The sequence below is a fragment of the Gopherus evgoodei genome, chromosome 13 (assembly GCF_007399415.2).
Source record: "Gopherus evgoodei ecotype Sinaloan lineage chromosome 13, rGopEvg1_v1.p, whole genome shotgun sequence".
NCBI classification, from domain to species: Eukaryota; Metazoa; Chordata; order Testudines; family Testudinidae; genus Gopherus; species Gopherus evgoodei.
The window spans coordinates 3,451,158-3,465,697 of NC_044334.1; the positions used below are offsets into that span (position 1 = coordinate 3,451,158).

General features: G+C 53.0%; 1 protein-coding gene across 4 annotated transcripts in view; it reads right to left on the minus strand.

The window, feature by feature from the left end:
• Positions 1-2,196: 2,196 nt before the first annotated feature.
• The window catches only part of FAM222A (family with sequence similarity 222 member A), a 116,888-nt gene continuing 104,544 nt past the window's right edge, over positions 2,197-14,540 (minus strand). For all 4 annotated transcript variants that reach the window (XM_030583218.1, XM_030583217.1, XM_030583216.1 and 1 more), the window contains one exon: positions 2,197-5,260. In XM_030583218.1, the coding sequence (XP_030439078.1) occupies positions 4,017-5,260 (1,244 nt within the window). In that variant the 3' untranslated portion in view covers positions 2,197-4,016. The remainder of the gene's footprint in view (positions 5,261-14,540) is intronic.

A 14,540-nucleotide genomic window follows, 5' to 3' on the forward strand; every position in this document is an offset into this window, starting at 1 on the left:
GAAAACTGGTGGGCTTTGCCTGGAAAAGAGGAGGAAAAACACAGGGCTGATTTCTCAACTGGGGCAGTTTGTATACAGTGCACCTCAAGCACTGGACTGCTCTAGGGCAGGGGAGCCCACCTGGCATGCTGGGCAGGACAGATTATAGCCTTCAGAGCCTTGCCAGTGGCCAGTTCTCCCACGGAGCCAGTTGAGGCCTGCAGGGCAAGCGAGGATTGCCCCAACCCATCTGCCTCTGCAGCTAGATGCCATGCAGGGGCCTTGAAGAGAACCCCAGGGAGCTTTCCATTTCACACCAGCCCAGACAGCTGTTCCCTGCCTCCCTGGCCATTCCCCCAATTAACCATATGCCAGGAGCCATGCAGGGGCCTGCAAAACCTCACTGCTCAGGCTGTGTTCAGCCTTTGCCAAACCCGCCCCCACCCCATCAACTCCAACAACCCAGGCACAGTGCTGGAGAAGCCAAAGGCAGCTTCAGCCAAAGAACTTGCACATGAAATCCAAGCCTCCGGGAGAGCGATTTCTTTTTGATAGACCTTAGTCCAGGTTGTGCTCCCTTCTTCCCTCCCTCCCCCATAGCTTGGGTTGCCCAGCGCCGCTCTCCCTTCCACATGGCCCCCGTTAAGCTGGGCTCAGAGAGCGCCACATTTCAGCATCTTGCTAGGCGCACGTGCTTTGCAAGAGACATAAGTGTCTGGCAGCAAGCGGTGGTAAAAACCTTAAGTACAATGTATGTACACGGGGGGGGGGGTGTATCCTGGTTTTGTTTAATGCGCTGGTTTGGGTGAGACACAGATGCTGCAGCCCAGGCTGGATTAATGGCTCTCTAGCATTAGACATTTATTTATAGACATTTCTTTGGTGCCAAAGTGCCCTAAAAAATCTGAGCAACTGACATGGAAAAGACCTGTTGGACTATTGCCTCCACACCTGTGAAAGGGTCCCTTTGTGGGACAGCCCAGAGCAAATACGTCCGAAGGACAAGCCTCAGCGGGCACTGTTCTTCAGAAACAGAGTCCCATCCTGGTGCCTGGGCAGCACCAAGGACAAACTCTCTTAATCCGGCTCTGCCCCATAGCTGAAATAAGCCAGCCCCCAGACGATTCAGCTCCTCCAGCTAAGCCTGCAACCCCCCAATTGAGACGCAGGCGGCTCTGACAACAGGCCATGGCGTCGCACTATATATCCTGGCACCTCCTTGCCCTTTCTCTTTGTTTCTCTTTGCCTTTTCTTCTAAAAGCTGCAGTTCCTAGCACCACCATCCTGGCTTTGACAGCTTTTATGTCTAGGTTCCAGGGGAATTGCTAGGGCAAGTCGAAATGATTGATAGTTATCCAGGTGGCACTGCATCCGATTTGGAATCCTGCAGGGGGACAACGGTTATGAACAAGATACATCTTGGCCTGAAAATTCCAATAAAGAAAATCGAGAGCAAGCGCCCGTTCTGCTTAAATCTGGGGGGAGCGGATGGCAGGAGCAGGTACCTTTCCTCTTCCAGGGACACAGACATGCACGGGGGAGGGACTGACTCTGTGACTCAATAGGAGAATTGGCCCTAAGCAGTGGCCCAGGGGCCTGTCTTTCTAGGTTCTTGCACTGTGGAAAACCCTGTCAGTAATGCACATGGTGCCCTGGGGAAGGGGTGTGAATTAAAGACATAGTTCCAACACTCGCTGGCACTGGGAGGGGAAGCCGGTCACCGAACAGACAACGTGCCAGAGGGACTATACGAATGGACCTGGGAGCTGACATCCCCACAGTCCCAGCCAGTTGTCCTAACTTTGGAAAGACCCAGGCTCAGCAGGACTCCTTAGGGGTGTGAGGCCAGTCAGCACAGGCCTAACCAAGCAATGTTATCAGCTGGTTAGGTCACAGCCTGGCAGTAACCGGACCCAATGCAACTGTCCGGCCAAGATAATATTCAGTAAAAGGCTAGTTCCATGCCACCCATGACCCACCCTGCTGGCTGCAGATTGTTCTCCTGCCGCCTCCCCCAAGAGTCAGGAAATTGCTTCTCTTACTTGCCACGAGTGCCAAAATCCTGAGCATGCAGTGGGGTGGGTACCCAGGAACCTTTATTGATGCTCTCCGCCGTCGCCATTCTGGTCCCCCACCCCTGCAGAGGGGCTGAAATGATCCAGGAGAGGCCGCAGCCAGCAAACAAAATCCAGAGCACACAGCCGATGATATCCTGGTTTTACTTTGGGAAAACAACATTCGGACACACAGCTTGTGGGTTTTTTTTTTTTTTTTTCCCGTTTTCTCTCATTTTTAAAACAATATAGTGCAGACAGCACTTCTCACAGTAGAATATAATGGTCAATTTTAGTATAAAAAAAACATTCTCAGAGATTTCTAAATGCACTTAGTGCTTGAACAGGCCTTTTAAGGATACAGTCCCTCTTTTCTGAGCACAATCACATGGGGTTCATTGGGGTGGGGGTTTTCCTTTAAACATCAAAAAACGTTGTATTTGCTGTAATGTAGAACTGCTTTTTTTAAATGAATAGATCTATTAAACACATAATTACACATACTGAATAACAGACCATAATGAACATTTCTGAACTGTTTAAAAAAAGAAAATAAAGTACGCAAATTACAACCTGGTACAATGGGTAGATGCATTAAATGTGATTCTACTTCTCTTCACCTGCAAGTTGCCTCTGCAACAGAACAAAGGTATAATTGACAGTAAAGAAAAAAAACAACCTTGGAAATCTTAGAATTCAGAACGTTCCTGTGATGGGACCTGGAGATAGGGTGGGGATGGGGCAGGGGAGACAGACCACTCCTCTGAGCAGACTTCCCAGAGCCTGGAGACACCATAACGGCTCCCCATTCATCTCCGATAATAAAAAAGAAAATCGCTTGCCAGGTGCTCAGCTAGATTTACGTTTGTGCCCAGCCAGGTAGTGAATGATCAGCTGGTTTGAGAGCCATGGAGGGAGATCACAAGCTCTTCCATTTGGGATGGGGTAAGGGTGGGTTTGTTAAGCAGGTGTGGGTTCTTTTACAAATTAGAACAGGGGTCCTGCCTCAGATCTGTCTGAGGTAAGTCAGACTCTCTCTTTACCACGGGGGGGCTAGGGAAACGCTTGGAAAACCGCAAGAACAATAAGGAGGGTAAAATATCCTTAACTTTGTGCCCTTTTTGCTCACCCAGGTCCTTGGCTCCTTAGCTTAATGTGGATCTCCCCCCCACCGTGTGGGCAACTGGGCAATGACACCTTTTCACTGAGAAAGCATCAAAAACGTATGGTTTAATGAAAGTAAGAGACTAGGCCCAAGCAATGGGGGCAGGCAGGGGAGGGAGTGGAGGAAGAGACTCTGTAGCAGCCAACACGTAAATGTACAGTATATTTAACTAAAAAAAAATCTGTTCAAGTTTTCAAGTGTTTTTCTTTTTCTTAAATAGCCTCCAGACTGTCCCCAATTATTAGCTTTACTCAAAGCAGTGCAAGTTATGGACTTCAACTAGAAATTAGGCATTAGCTCTTTCTGGTCATGACCAAGCTGCAATGGCATGGAATTGTTGTGGGGTTGGAGCTCTTCTTTTACTTAAAACTCTCCTGGGGACTCAGCGCAGGAGAGAATTGGGGGTTCTCCCACATGCAGATCCGCCTGGCACACGCACACAGACATGCACTCACACACGTGCGCACACACACACACACGTGCACACACACACGCGCGCGCACAGAGCGAAATCTTCTCTCCCTGGATAGCAGCAACTTGTAGCGATTCCCTGTTCACATTCGTGGAAATGAAACGACGATTTCAGAGCTCTAGAAACAAGCATTCCTTTGTCTGTGGCTTCCAGTGGGTTTCAGGTGTATCCAGTTCAATGACCCCAATAACTTCCAGCGTCTTTGGGGACCCCCAGCCCCTTCGTTAACCAACCCCCCCCCAGCCCTCGCTTTGTTTCGCCACAGACCCTGGCGGTGCCGGAGAGGAGAATGGATGCCAGTCAAGTTCTCCCCATGGCCCTTTGTTTGGAAAGCAGCGTCAGGCTCTTATCTGTAGACGGGCAGGCGAATGTGGGCGTGCTGATGGTCCAAGAGTCTTGGCACAGACACTGTCTCGTAGCCCTTGCCCAGCATCTGCTCTTTGATGCATGGCGGGTGGATGTCATTGATGAGATACTCCAGCGACTGGAGGCTGCTGCTGAGAATGGAGGTATTGCAGAGCGTTTTGCTGGACAGGCCATCGGAGGGGGGCACGCCGAGCTCGCGGTGCCCATTGGCGAGCTCCTGAGGGTTGTAACAATCGCTGTTGGGGGTGACCAAGATGCTGTTCCAAGGAGGGGCAAGATACTGGCCCACTGAGAAGTTGCCATGCATGGCCACGCAGTTCAAAGGGGAGGAGCTCACCTTCTCCACCGCACCCGTCAGGGTGTAGGGGCGCGAGACCCCCACACACGTCTCTGGAGACTTGCTGACAGCACCCCCCCCTCCGCTGCCCCCGCTGTACATTCGGAGCTGCTGCTGTTTTTGCTGCCAGAGAAGGTAATCCATGCCATCCGGGTAGATGCCGGCCTTGGGGCCAACGGTCATGGCCGGGTTGGAGCTTATGGCGAGTTCGGCCCCTTTGCGGCAGTCGGGCAGGATGGCACTGGTATAGGCCACGGCAGCGCCCGCCGTCGCCATGGTAGCGAAGCCACTGGCCACGCCGTGCTTGGCTGGACTGGGGTTGGTCACCACCACCCCCTGGCAGGCCTGCTGGGAGCCCTGGGCCTGGCACTGCTGATTGATCTGGTAGATGATGCTCTGGATAGAGGGCAAGTTGGACTGCTGCAGGGTCAAGTTCCGGCCTGCGAGCGGGATGACGGACGTAGCTACCGTCACGTTTGGGGGGACCGGTGCCTCGAGCTGCTTCTGAGTACTGTGATAATTCAAGTGCCCGGCGCATGAGGGGCCTGGTGCTAAAGTGCTTGACACTGGGTAGGGGGCAATGGCCACCTCTGCTGGAGACATCTTAGTCCGTTTGCCCTCCGAGTTCTTCACGATGCTTTTGCTTGAGGCCTTTACGATGGCCAGGAGGCCCTGGTAGCCGCTGGAATGCACAGGGTAGGGGCTGTAGCGCTGCCCTGTCGTGTCGTACCCATTGACCGTCCGGTTAAGGTGCTTGTGCTGAGGGACCCTGATGTTGGTGGGAAAGATCTTGATGGTTAGGGGGTTGTTGGCGACTTTCTGTGCATAGGCATCCAGTTCGGCTGGGCTGGGGTAGCGTGGGGAATGCATGGAGGCCGCCGTTTCACCTACAAAAGACAAACAAGGGCAGAGCATTAGACTTGGCCAGGAACGGCACTAAACCGCACGTGCCGAGAGGCACTGGCACAAGGCACTGGCAGCTGGAACTCCTGGGTTCCATTCCCAGCTCAGGGACACGGCTGGAGCCAGGGACCAGATTCATCCTACTCCTACTGTTGGCTCCCCAGGCAAGTCACTTTCCCCACCAGTTTGTCCCCTGTGAAACGAGGACCTACCGCCGGGTCTCCCAGGGGCTGCGAGGTGCCTCGTTAATTGCTGTTTGGAAAACGGTTTGGGAACCAGAGAACACGCAGACGTACTTACAAGGGAACCCTTCATTTCAGCATCCTGCTGTTAAACATACCGACACTGGTGAGGCTCATTCTGCCATCGGTGCCCATGGGAAAATGCCACGCCAGCCTCCTACAGGCACAACCCTTGGCAATGCGTCCAGCTCGCCTCCTCCTCACATCCAGCAAGTGTTGGCTGCTAGCACCGGCTGGATCATCCAGCCCCCTGCAGTTACTCCCCATCATGTCAACAAGTGCGGCTAGAGAGCAGCTACCCATCCCGTTTACCACAATCCCAGTGCACAGGCAAGTGGCATGGCCCAGCAATGCCGCCTGCTCCCCGCGGAGCACATTACAAGAAGTACGGCATTGTTATCTGTTTACAGAATGAAATCCGGAGGAGCTGCCAGAGCGTGCCCAGCCTCTGCACCAGGACGGGGAGCCACCAGGCTTGTGCTCAGGGCTCCGGGAACCGCTCACTCTGCACGGTCAGGAATGGGGGGTGCAGAATAATTTCCGGGGCACCCAAACCATCCAAGCTGCCAAAGGGAGCATCAGCACTGAGCCCAGGGCACCTCGGAGAGAGCCCTCACCCATCCAGACATGCCCCCCCACATGGTATGTGTGCACACACACGCACATACCCCCTCCCTGCAATGTGTACATGCATACACACATCCGGCCACATGCGCGCGCGCACACACACAACCCCCCCCACCACATGGGCGGGCACACTCACCGCCACATGGGCGCACCCCCCCACACATCTGCCACCTTCACACACCTCACCACATGCACACACCATCACATACACACCCCCACCATGTGGGTAGACACACACAAAACCTGCCCGCAACGTGCGTGCACACACCCACCGCCACATGGGAGCATGCACGCAGACCCTGCCACATTCTCACACCTCACCACATGCGTGCACACACGCACACACACACAACCCCCCGGCAACATATGCACACACCCACACACACAAAGGACACAGTGCTACACAGGCACACGCACTCCCCCCCCAACATGCACGACACCCCACCACATACCCATCCACAGCCGTCCTGCAATGTCTGTGCACACCCACACACCAGATGCGCACCCCTGCCACAGAGGTGCACACCCACACAAACTCCCGCCGTAACGTGCACACACACACACAACCTGCCAGATGCACATATCCCACCATATGCGCGCGCACACACACACACACGCCCCCCGCAATGTATGTGCACCCATCCCCTCTGCCACGTGTACACAGTAAGTTGCCCATGCACGCACATAGCAACAGCCACACCTACACTTCCCCTGACACACATACTAATCCTTGCACACACAGCGCACAGACCCCTCTCAACACACATACGTTCATACATTAACAGCTCCACATCATCCCCCACAATTTCACCCTTTATACAGACTCACCTGCCCCCCAAACATCCCCCAACATCTTACCCCCCTTCTCCCCACCCACTAACCCCCGGGGCCCCCCCTGCCCCAGCAGCTTCCCCCAATGGCATCTCTACAGCATGGGTCATGCACAGGCAGGAGATGCGAGAGCAGATTCAGGTGCCAAGTTCCCGCCCAGGGGCGATGCCTCTGTCATGGTGCCACCCGATCTGGGCTTAGGTCCTCCCAGCCCAGCAATGCAGGAGCTACAAGTCCGGAACGTGGCAGTGGGCAGAAATCCCCTCCCCCCCACAGCAGAGGGTCACCCCATTGACCCAGAACCAGCCCAGCCAGGCACCATGCAGCTCCTCCCTTCTGGCGTGGAAGAGATGACTCCAAATGGGAAAATGGACATTTTCAAAGTAAGTTAACAAGGCAAAGCTGCAATTTGATCGGGGATCTGTTATCTGCCATCCACGGGCTCGGGCCATAAAGCTGGGGAACACAAGATTACAGCCATTAAGCCAGTCATGTGGCAAATAGGCCGAACACGTGTGAGCAGCTCTACGCTGACGGGGCACCTCTGCCCCCTCTGAACTGGCTCTTTGGGGCCGGCTCCATAGCGTGAGCATTAAGGGGAAGCTGCTTTGGAGAGAAACAAAAAGAAATTCTCTCAATCTCGGCGCCGACTGCATTTCTGAGGAGCTCTGGGACTGGTGTTCTCCATGCCTGGGGGCCGGGGGCTCTTGACTGAATGAAACCTCAAAGGAAGCTGTGTCCTTCTCGGGCGGCTGGGCTGGGAGGAGGTGCAGCAGTGGGGTGATAACAGAGAGCTCCGGAAAGGCAGAGCCTGCTGCCATGCGGTGCCCGCCTGCTGCTCAGTCAGCAGCAGAGGGGAAGTAAAGGCAGGTGCCTCCATGACAAGCCCCTCACCCCAGACTCAGCTACATTCACTAGGCTTCTTGCCTCACCCTACCTGGAGCGGCTCAGGAGAGGCCCACAGCTGCCATAATCTTGTGACAGGCCACGCAGCCACTAGATATAAATGGGGCACTGCATGCTGGGAGCTGTCGTTCCTCTGAGCCGCAGGTTGGGGGCCATGGCTACCCACGGTAATGCCGCTGCACTGGGGCCTTGGTCAGGCTGCTGGCCCTCAGCCAGGAGCACCTTTTTGGCATGGGTGACCAGCTGCTTCCAAGCCTCCAGCAGCTGGAAACGCGATGGCGCGCTCCTCAGGGACAAGCCACATCTGACCAGAGCACGGTATGATGGGGAACAGGCCTCGGGCCCACAGCCGGGGCCCTTGTTGCTTCCCGCATGGGAAGGTGAATGCACTGTGACCCCCGGGGCTGCATTACACCCCAGGAGCTGCCCAGCATCTCGCAAGGCCGACCCAATGAGGCTATCCAGGACAGAGGCCTCAGATCAACAGGGTCCCTGACCCCCATCCCAACCAACCAACCAACCACTCGGGGCCTTGTGTTTTGGAGGGTCCGATGGCCCCGGCCAATAGCAGCACCCCAGCGGCAAAGGCTCCCGCCTCCGAAGGGAGAAGACACACACAGCCTCAATTTCCCACGCCAGCAGCTGGGGGCTTCGCCCTGTACTCCCTTATTGCCAATGGCTTGAGTAGAGTTGCAGCCCCCGTACCAGGGCAGAATTTGGAGTCCAGAGGAAATACAAGTGGCCTGTGGGGAACATGGGGGTTGGCTAAGGGGGGCAGTAAATGATAGTGTATTGGGGGAACATGCCCCAGCTGCACTGGTCTCTAGATCCCAGCGTGCTAGTCGCAGCAGAACTGCCCACGACAGGCAGATAAACAAGGTGCCATGGGAGTGGGGAGGCAGCGGTTTCCATCCCTGCATGTTAATTGCAAATATTCATGCCTAGGCCTCTCTCCTGTCCCCTGGCAGCCTCCCACTGCACCTGACTAGTAAGGTTTTATTCAGTTATTCAGGAACGGATTGCCTGTCACCCACTGCTCTCGCCTCGGCTCACCTTACAGCCTGATCATTTCACACTCAATCATCTCCTCTTCTTGGACAATTCAAGGATCCTCACTTGAAAGTTCTTCTGGGTCAATTTTAGAAAAATTTGCACGAACCCTACACCCAGCAGCAGGCTTCAGGGAGCTTCTCGCAAGCAATCCCCAGCGAGTGCTCTTTGTACCTCAGTCTGGCAGAAATGAGGTCACAGCGCAAACCTGCCCCCTTTCTCTTATAAAGTCACTTCTAAGTGGCCTAAAATAAACTCAGTGTGGAGAATGGAAATGTCACTTTACCCAACAGGGGGATCTTTCTCTGAGATTGGATTTAAACTACATTATACAAGCAATTTCATGGGTGCTTTGCGCTGCTACGAGAACCTCACCAAAAATGGAAAAGCATTCCATTTACTAGCTATAAATCAGAACTTCCTATAATGAGCACAAAAATGTCACTTTTATGCAATTTTACAGATGAACAAAACTGGTGAAATTAACTGTGGTAACCTACTATAGTCAGCAAAAGCCACTGCAGGAAAAAAAAAATTATCTATGTATATATTTTTGTTCCTCTCAAACTCTTTCCCAAGCAAATTTCTGCCATTCTGGTGTGAAAACTCATTTGTCCTACCCATTATACTTTCATTTGGAGTTTATCTTGAGTATCCAATGAGCCACCAACTGTGAAAATGATTAAATCTACAAAATCTATCTAATAGATGGAATAAATTAGGTGTTTAAAATCTCCACGCACACAAGAAGGCACAAAACGATGGTTGCTACTGAGTCATTCATAAACTAAACCCTTTCAGGCTTAGGTAGCTGCCAGCCTTCTCCTGAGAGACACAACGGTCATCCAACCACAGCGCTGACCTCTGAGTGAGTTACACAAAACGGCAACCTCCAGCCTTGGTGCAAGTTTTTTCCATCATCATATTGCGAAAAGGAAGTTCTCTCTCAGGCATCCAGCTGAGAACTACCAGGCTCTGGAACCGATACCTGACTCCTGTCAGGACGCACTGTGCTCTACAGGGTACATGCTGAGGCATGAGGGGTCTCTTCTCCCCTTGAAGCTGACCCAGGTTGGGAGTGGCTGAATGAGACCCCCAGCTCACTACCACGTGATGGCCAGGTGGAGACCAGGAGGGAGTCTCAGTTAGACCCATCTCTAGAGGAACCGATGTCAATGTCACACAAGCCACCGTGGTATCTCAGGTTTATTTCAGCAGAGGGGTCAACGACCAAATGGACCCTGGAGACTGAACTCCTCTGTCACCACCCTCAGTGCACGCAAGGTGGCTGGCCCTGAAGGGATGTCCAGCTGCTCCCCTTCACCATTAGCACGTTTACACTGAGGTCCTTCAGAGCCGGCATGAGGTGCAAAGGCTGTTTCAGCCACACGTGGAGCTCTTCGATTCCTCAGGGAAAGCAGGGTTTGTTTTAGGAGAGGCAGTGTGGCCTAGAAGGGAGGGCACTGGGCTGGGAGTACGGAGACCTGGCTCTGCCGCTGATCTGTCGGGTGACCTTGAGCAAGTCAGGCAAAGCGCCTCTTTCTCCTCCCCTCCCAATATTGTCTATTCAGGCTGGCAAGCTTCCGGGGGCAGGGCTGGCTCTTACTGTGTGCACATATAGCGCCCCCGAGGTGCTAATCTAATATAAATACACAATATTCGTATCCTAGAGACCCAGGGGCCATATTCACACTCCAGCGGCACTAGCTTGCACCGAGCCTGAATGTGACCCTCAGCCACACCACTGGTCCCATGAGATGCAGACAGGAGCAAAACGCATTGCCGTGCAGGACCACTCATTCTCACTGCATGGAGAATCATCTGGGGCCCGCCTAGAGCAGGGCAGCCATCTACCAGTCTCGCATGAGCAAAGGCGGATTTCAAAGCCAGCAGGAGCTTCCCCCTGGGGGTTGCCAGAAGAATCAAATCACCATTACCAGCAGCTTCACTCTCATGTTCCAATGACGCCAGGTGGGGCACAGAGACCGGCCAGAGGAGTGACAGCGCCATCAGTGGGCAAAAGAGGAAGACACCAAAGCAAACCCTGAGCTGCTGAGATCTCCAGCATGTCATACGGGCAATGCAAGCCTTCCGGGGCCCCCGCACCTAATGCGCATGGCTCAGGCCACCAGCAGTCTGAAAGGTCCTGTAGCCCCTTCGCCCAGGAATCAACCAGAGGATTTAGCAGACACAGCACGTCTGTTGTTATTTAGACGTTTCAAAGTGGCCGTGGTTGCTGGAGGAGGCTGACACGCCCCAGGAGCCCAGGGGGGTCATTGCCAGCTTCCCACCTGCTGCAGCACTGGGTTAACAACAGAAATGAAAGATTGAGTTCAAAGCCCAGACTAAGAGTTCTCACGTCCCATCTAAGTTTCCCAGCGTTCCACGGTGAGCAGACCAGGGTCTGGGCCTGGTGGGAAGCAGGCTGGACACAGGGTTAATAGGGGCCACAGACCCAGCCCTCCAGGAAACCTTGGAGTCAAACTCAAAGTGGACCTTTCTGAAAGCCTCAACACACAAAACTCCCCCCCCCCCCATTCTGAGTTTCTCTTCAGAACCAGAAGGGCCAAAATGTCTCAGGAAACACAGCTCTGGCGAGATTTCCAGCACGTATTTGCAGGTGCAAGGGGTGCAGATGCAGGCCCACAGCCAGTGTGGAGGTTCTGGGCAGGTCAGCCATCACCGCTCTGATGTCACTAACAGCCTGGCGGCCGCCAGGAACCAGCTCAGAAATGCCAAGACAGGACCTTGCTTTTCAATGACAACACACGTTGTCTGCCTTTCGGACCTGTCCCGGCATGCAGGGCACTGGGCCATGTCACCTGCTCCAGGCCGCGGTTTTCCTTTAACTGTCACTGGTAATTGTACAAACTGCAGAGCAAAGGACTATTACAATACTCTTAAAAACGAGAACGAGCCGTTTTGTGGAAGGGGAACAGCAATCCCACATAACAGAGACATTAGCCAGGAGGACATCTGTTTTCAGAGCATGCTGAGAGCATGCTGAGAAACCCTTTTTTTTTAAAAGCCACGGGGGGTTCTTTTTTGAATGAGCACACCAGCATATAATGAAAGCACTAGAAAACAGTTCCCTGTGCAGCACTGTAATGGCTCCTCTGGACTATCCAAATCACAGGAGACAGTCAGGCCACTGGGGTTCTGACTATGTGGGACAGGCAGAACGGAGTATGCACTGGGCTCGAAATGCAATTGCACACACTCAATTCCAGTAGAAGTAATGGCATGGAAAAAGACATCGTATAAGCATTTCACACATACTTTATGAAGATGGGGAAATCGTTCCAAATGACTGGGAAGTGTCCTCATGGCTCAGTTCCCAAAAAGGAAGGGCTGCTCCAGCAGCAGTGGGGCCCGCCAGCAGGTGTGGGAAAAGTGAGCTGGCTAATGAGTGGAAAGGCCCCTTCCCCTTTAACCCAGTGGATGAAGGAGGGAAGTATACGACCTTCCCAACTTTCACTAGGGGCTGGGATGGGCGCACCCTCACTTCCCTGGGCAGATAATGGAGGTGGGGACATGAACGGGCCCTTCATGCACAAGGTATCTCCCCGTGCCACAAGGTATGCCCAGCAATGCAGGACAGAGGAGTGGCTCCTGCTGCTGTGTGGCCAAAGGACACCGTGGAGAGCTGAGAGGCTGACAGCATTGGGGGAGCAGAATTAGGACAGAGGTCTAAACTCTCAGCTTATGAGCCCATTTCTGCAGCACTACTGCACTTCGAGAGCTATAGTTGTGATATACAGATTGCTGCCTTAGGGAAGTTCAATCCCTGGGGTCAGAGGGCAAGGCCTGGATAGCCGCAGGTCCTGGGACAGATCAAGTTTGTTCTCAAAGGCTGCCTGATGCCCAGCCCTCCTGCCTCCCAAAACAAAACAGAGCTGATTTATCTTAACACCCACCAGTCCAGAGCATGTAGAGAGGTACCACATATCCTGGGCGGGGGCAGGCTGTTAAGCTGTGCGTGGAAGGCTTCTATCTTTTAGCAAGAGTCCATGAGTGATGGAGGAGATGCTCCAAACGGAGCTGGTACAGCAGAACTGACAGAATGAGAGAATGGACCAAGCGAAGTGCTGCAAAGCAAGCTCCAGAGAGTGGGTATGAATTACACACGCCACATAAATACCACCCAGGACCTAAACCAATCCTCCAGCCACCCGCTCCCTGCTTGCGGGAGAACAGTAATTACCGAATAAATTCACTGTGCAAAACCCACGTTAACTGTAAACTGTTCAGAATTCACCATTGAATTAAACGTCACCTTTAATTTTAGCTAATTAGCGCCTATCCAGACAATCTGAAATTGGGTGGTCAGCCACCCCTCTGCCATGCGGAAACGACAATTAGTATTCCAGAGACTGGTGAAAGCCCCCTTTTATATTGATCAGAACCCGCAGAGAGCCTGGCGCTAGGAAGAGACTGAGTAACAAGCAGTGGAATCTCACCCACTGGTCAGCTGGTGGAGTTGCTCCAATGGCTTCAAACGACAGCATAGCAAATTGAGATTAAATCTCAGGAAAAACTTCCTACGGGGAGAACAGAAGGCCAGCAGAACAGCCTGCCTTGGGAGGCTGAAGTTTCTTCACTGGAGGTTTTCAAAAGGAGGCTGCAGCCATCTGTCTTGGATGGTTTAGCCCCAACAAATCCTGCATATTGGCAGGGTGGATGGTTTAGACTGGATGATCTTTGCGGACCCTTCTAATCCTATGACTCTCTGATCTGGAGAGTTCCCTGGCATGAGAGTTGAAGGAATGCTGGACTCCACGTGTCGGCTGACCCCTGCTTAAATCCATAGCAAGACGAACCCTTCAAGTCAGCTGAAATCCTGCAACTGGCGTCTTATTGCTGCAAAACACATAAAACTCTGTAAAAAGCGACAGAGTCCTGTGGCACCTTGCAGACTAACAGATGTATTGGAGCATAAGCTTTCGTGGGTGAATACCCACTTTGTCAGACGCATGCTCCAATGTGTCTGTTAGTGCCACAGGACTCTGAACCTTTTTACAGATCTAGACTAACACGGCTACCCCTCTGATACATAAAACTCTGTGGCTACCTAATCAGCATCTGGGTCCCCCTACAGAGACATGGATTTTCTGCTCTAGCTGTCTCGTAGTGAGAAATATTCCCATGCAAAGAGTCCATCTTAGATGGTGGAGGTGGGAGGTCCTGCAGAGACTACAGGTCTCAGAATACTGAGATTGCTTGGATTTATATTCAGATTTCTTGGATTATTACTGTTGACATCAACAGGGTCAGGCTTGGGCCCAACAGTTGCATGGCAGGGCACGCTGAGATCTTCTGCGAAATGCTCCTCTGTATGTAAGAGGAAGGCAGCTGTTTGCTCCAATGTATGCACCCTAGGCTGCACTCTGAACCACCTCCCATGCTGTGCAATCTCACCAGAGTCCCTGGGATTGCAGGCATTGTTAAGGGGCCACACTCCGCTGACTATCTGGTGTCTGCTACGTTGGACGGGCTGCAGTTTGGCCTCCCTTGACTTATCGCTTGCTTGCAAAAAGACACGTCCTGCTCTTGAAGTCAACGATACAATTGGTGGTTGGGCCCTATGCTGCCCGCCCTGTTTTGGAAT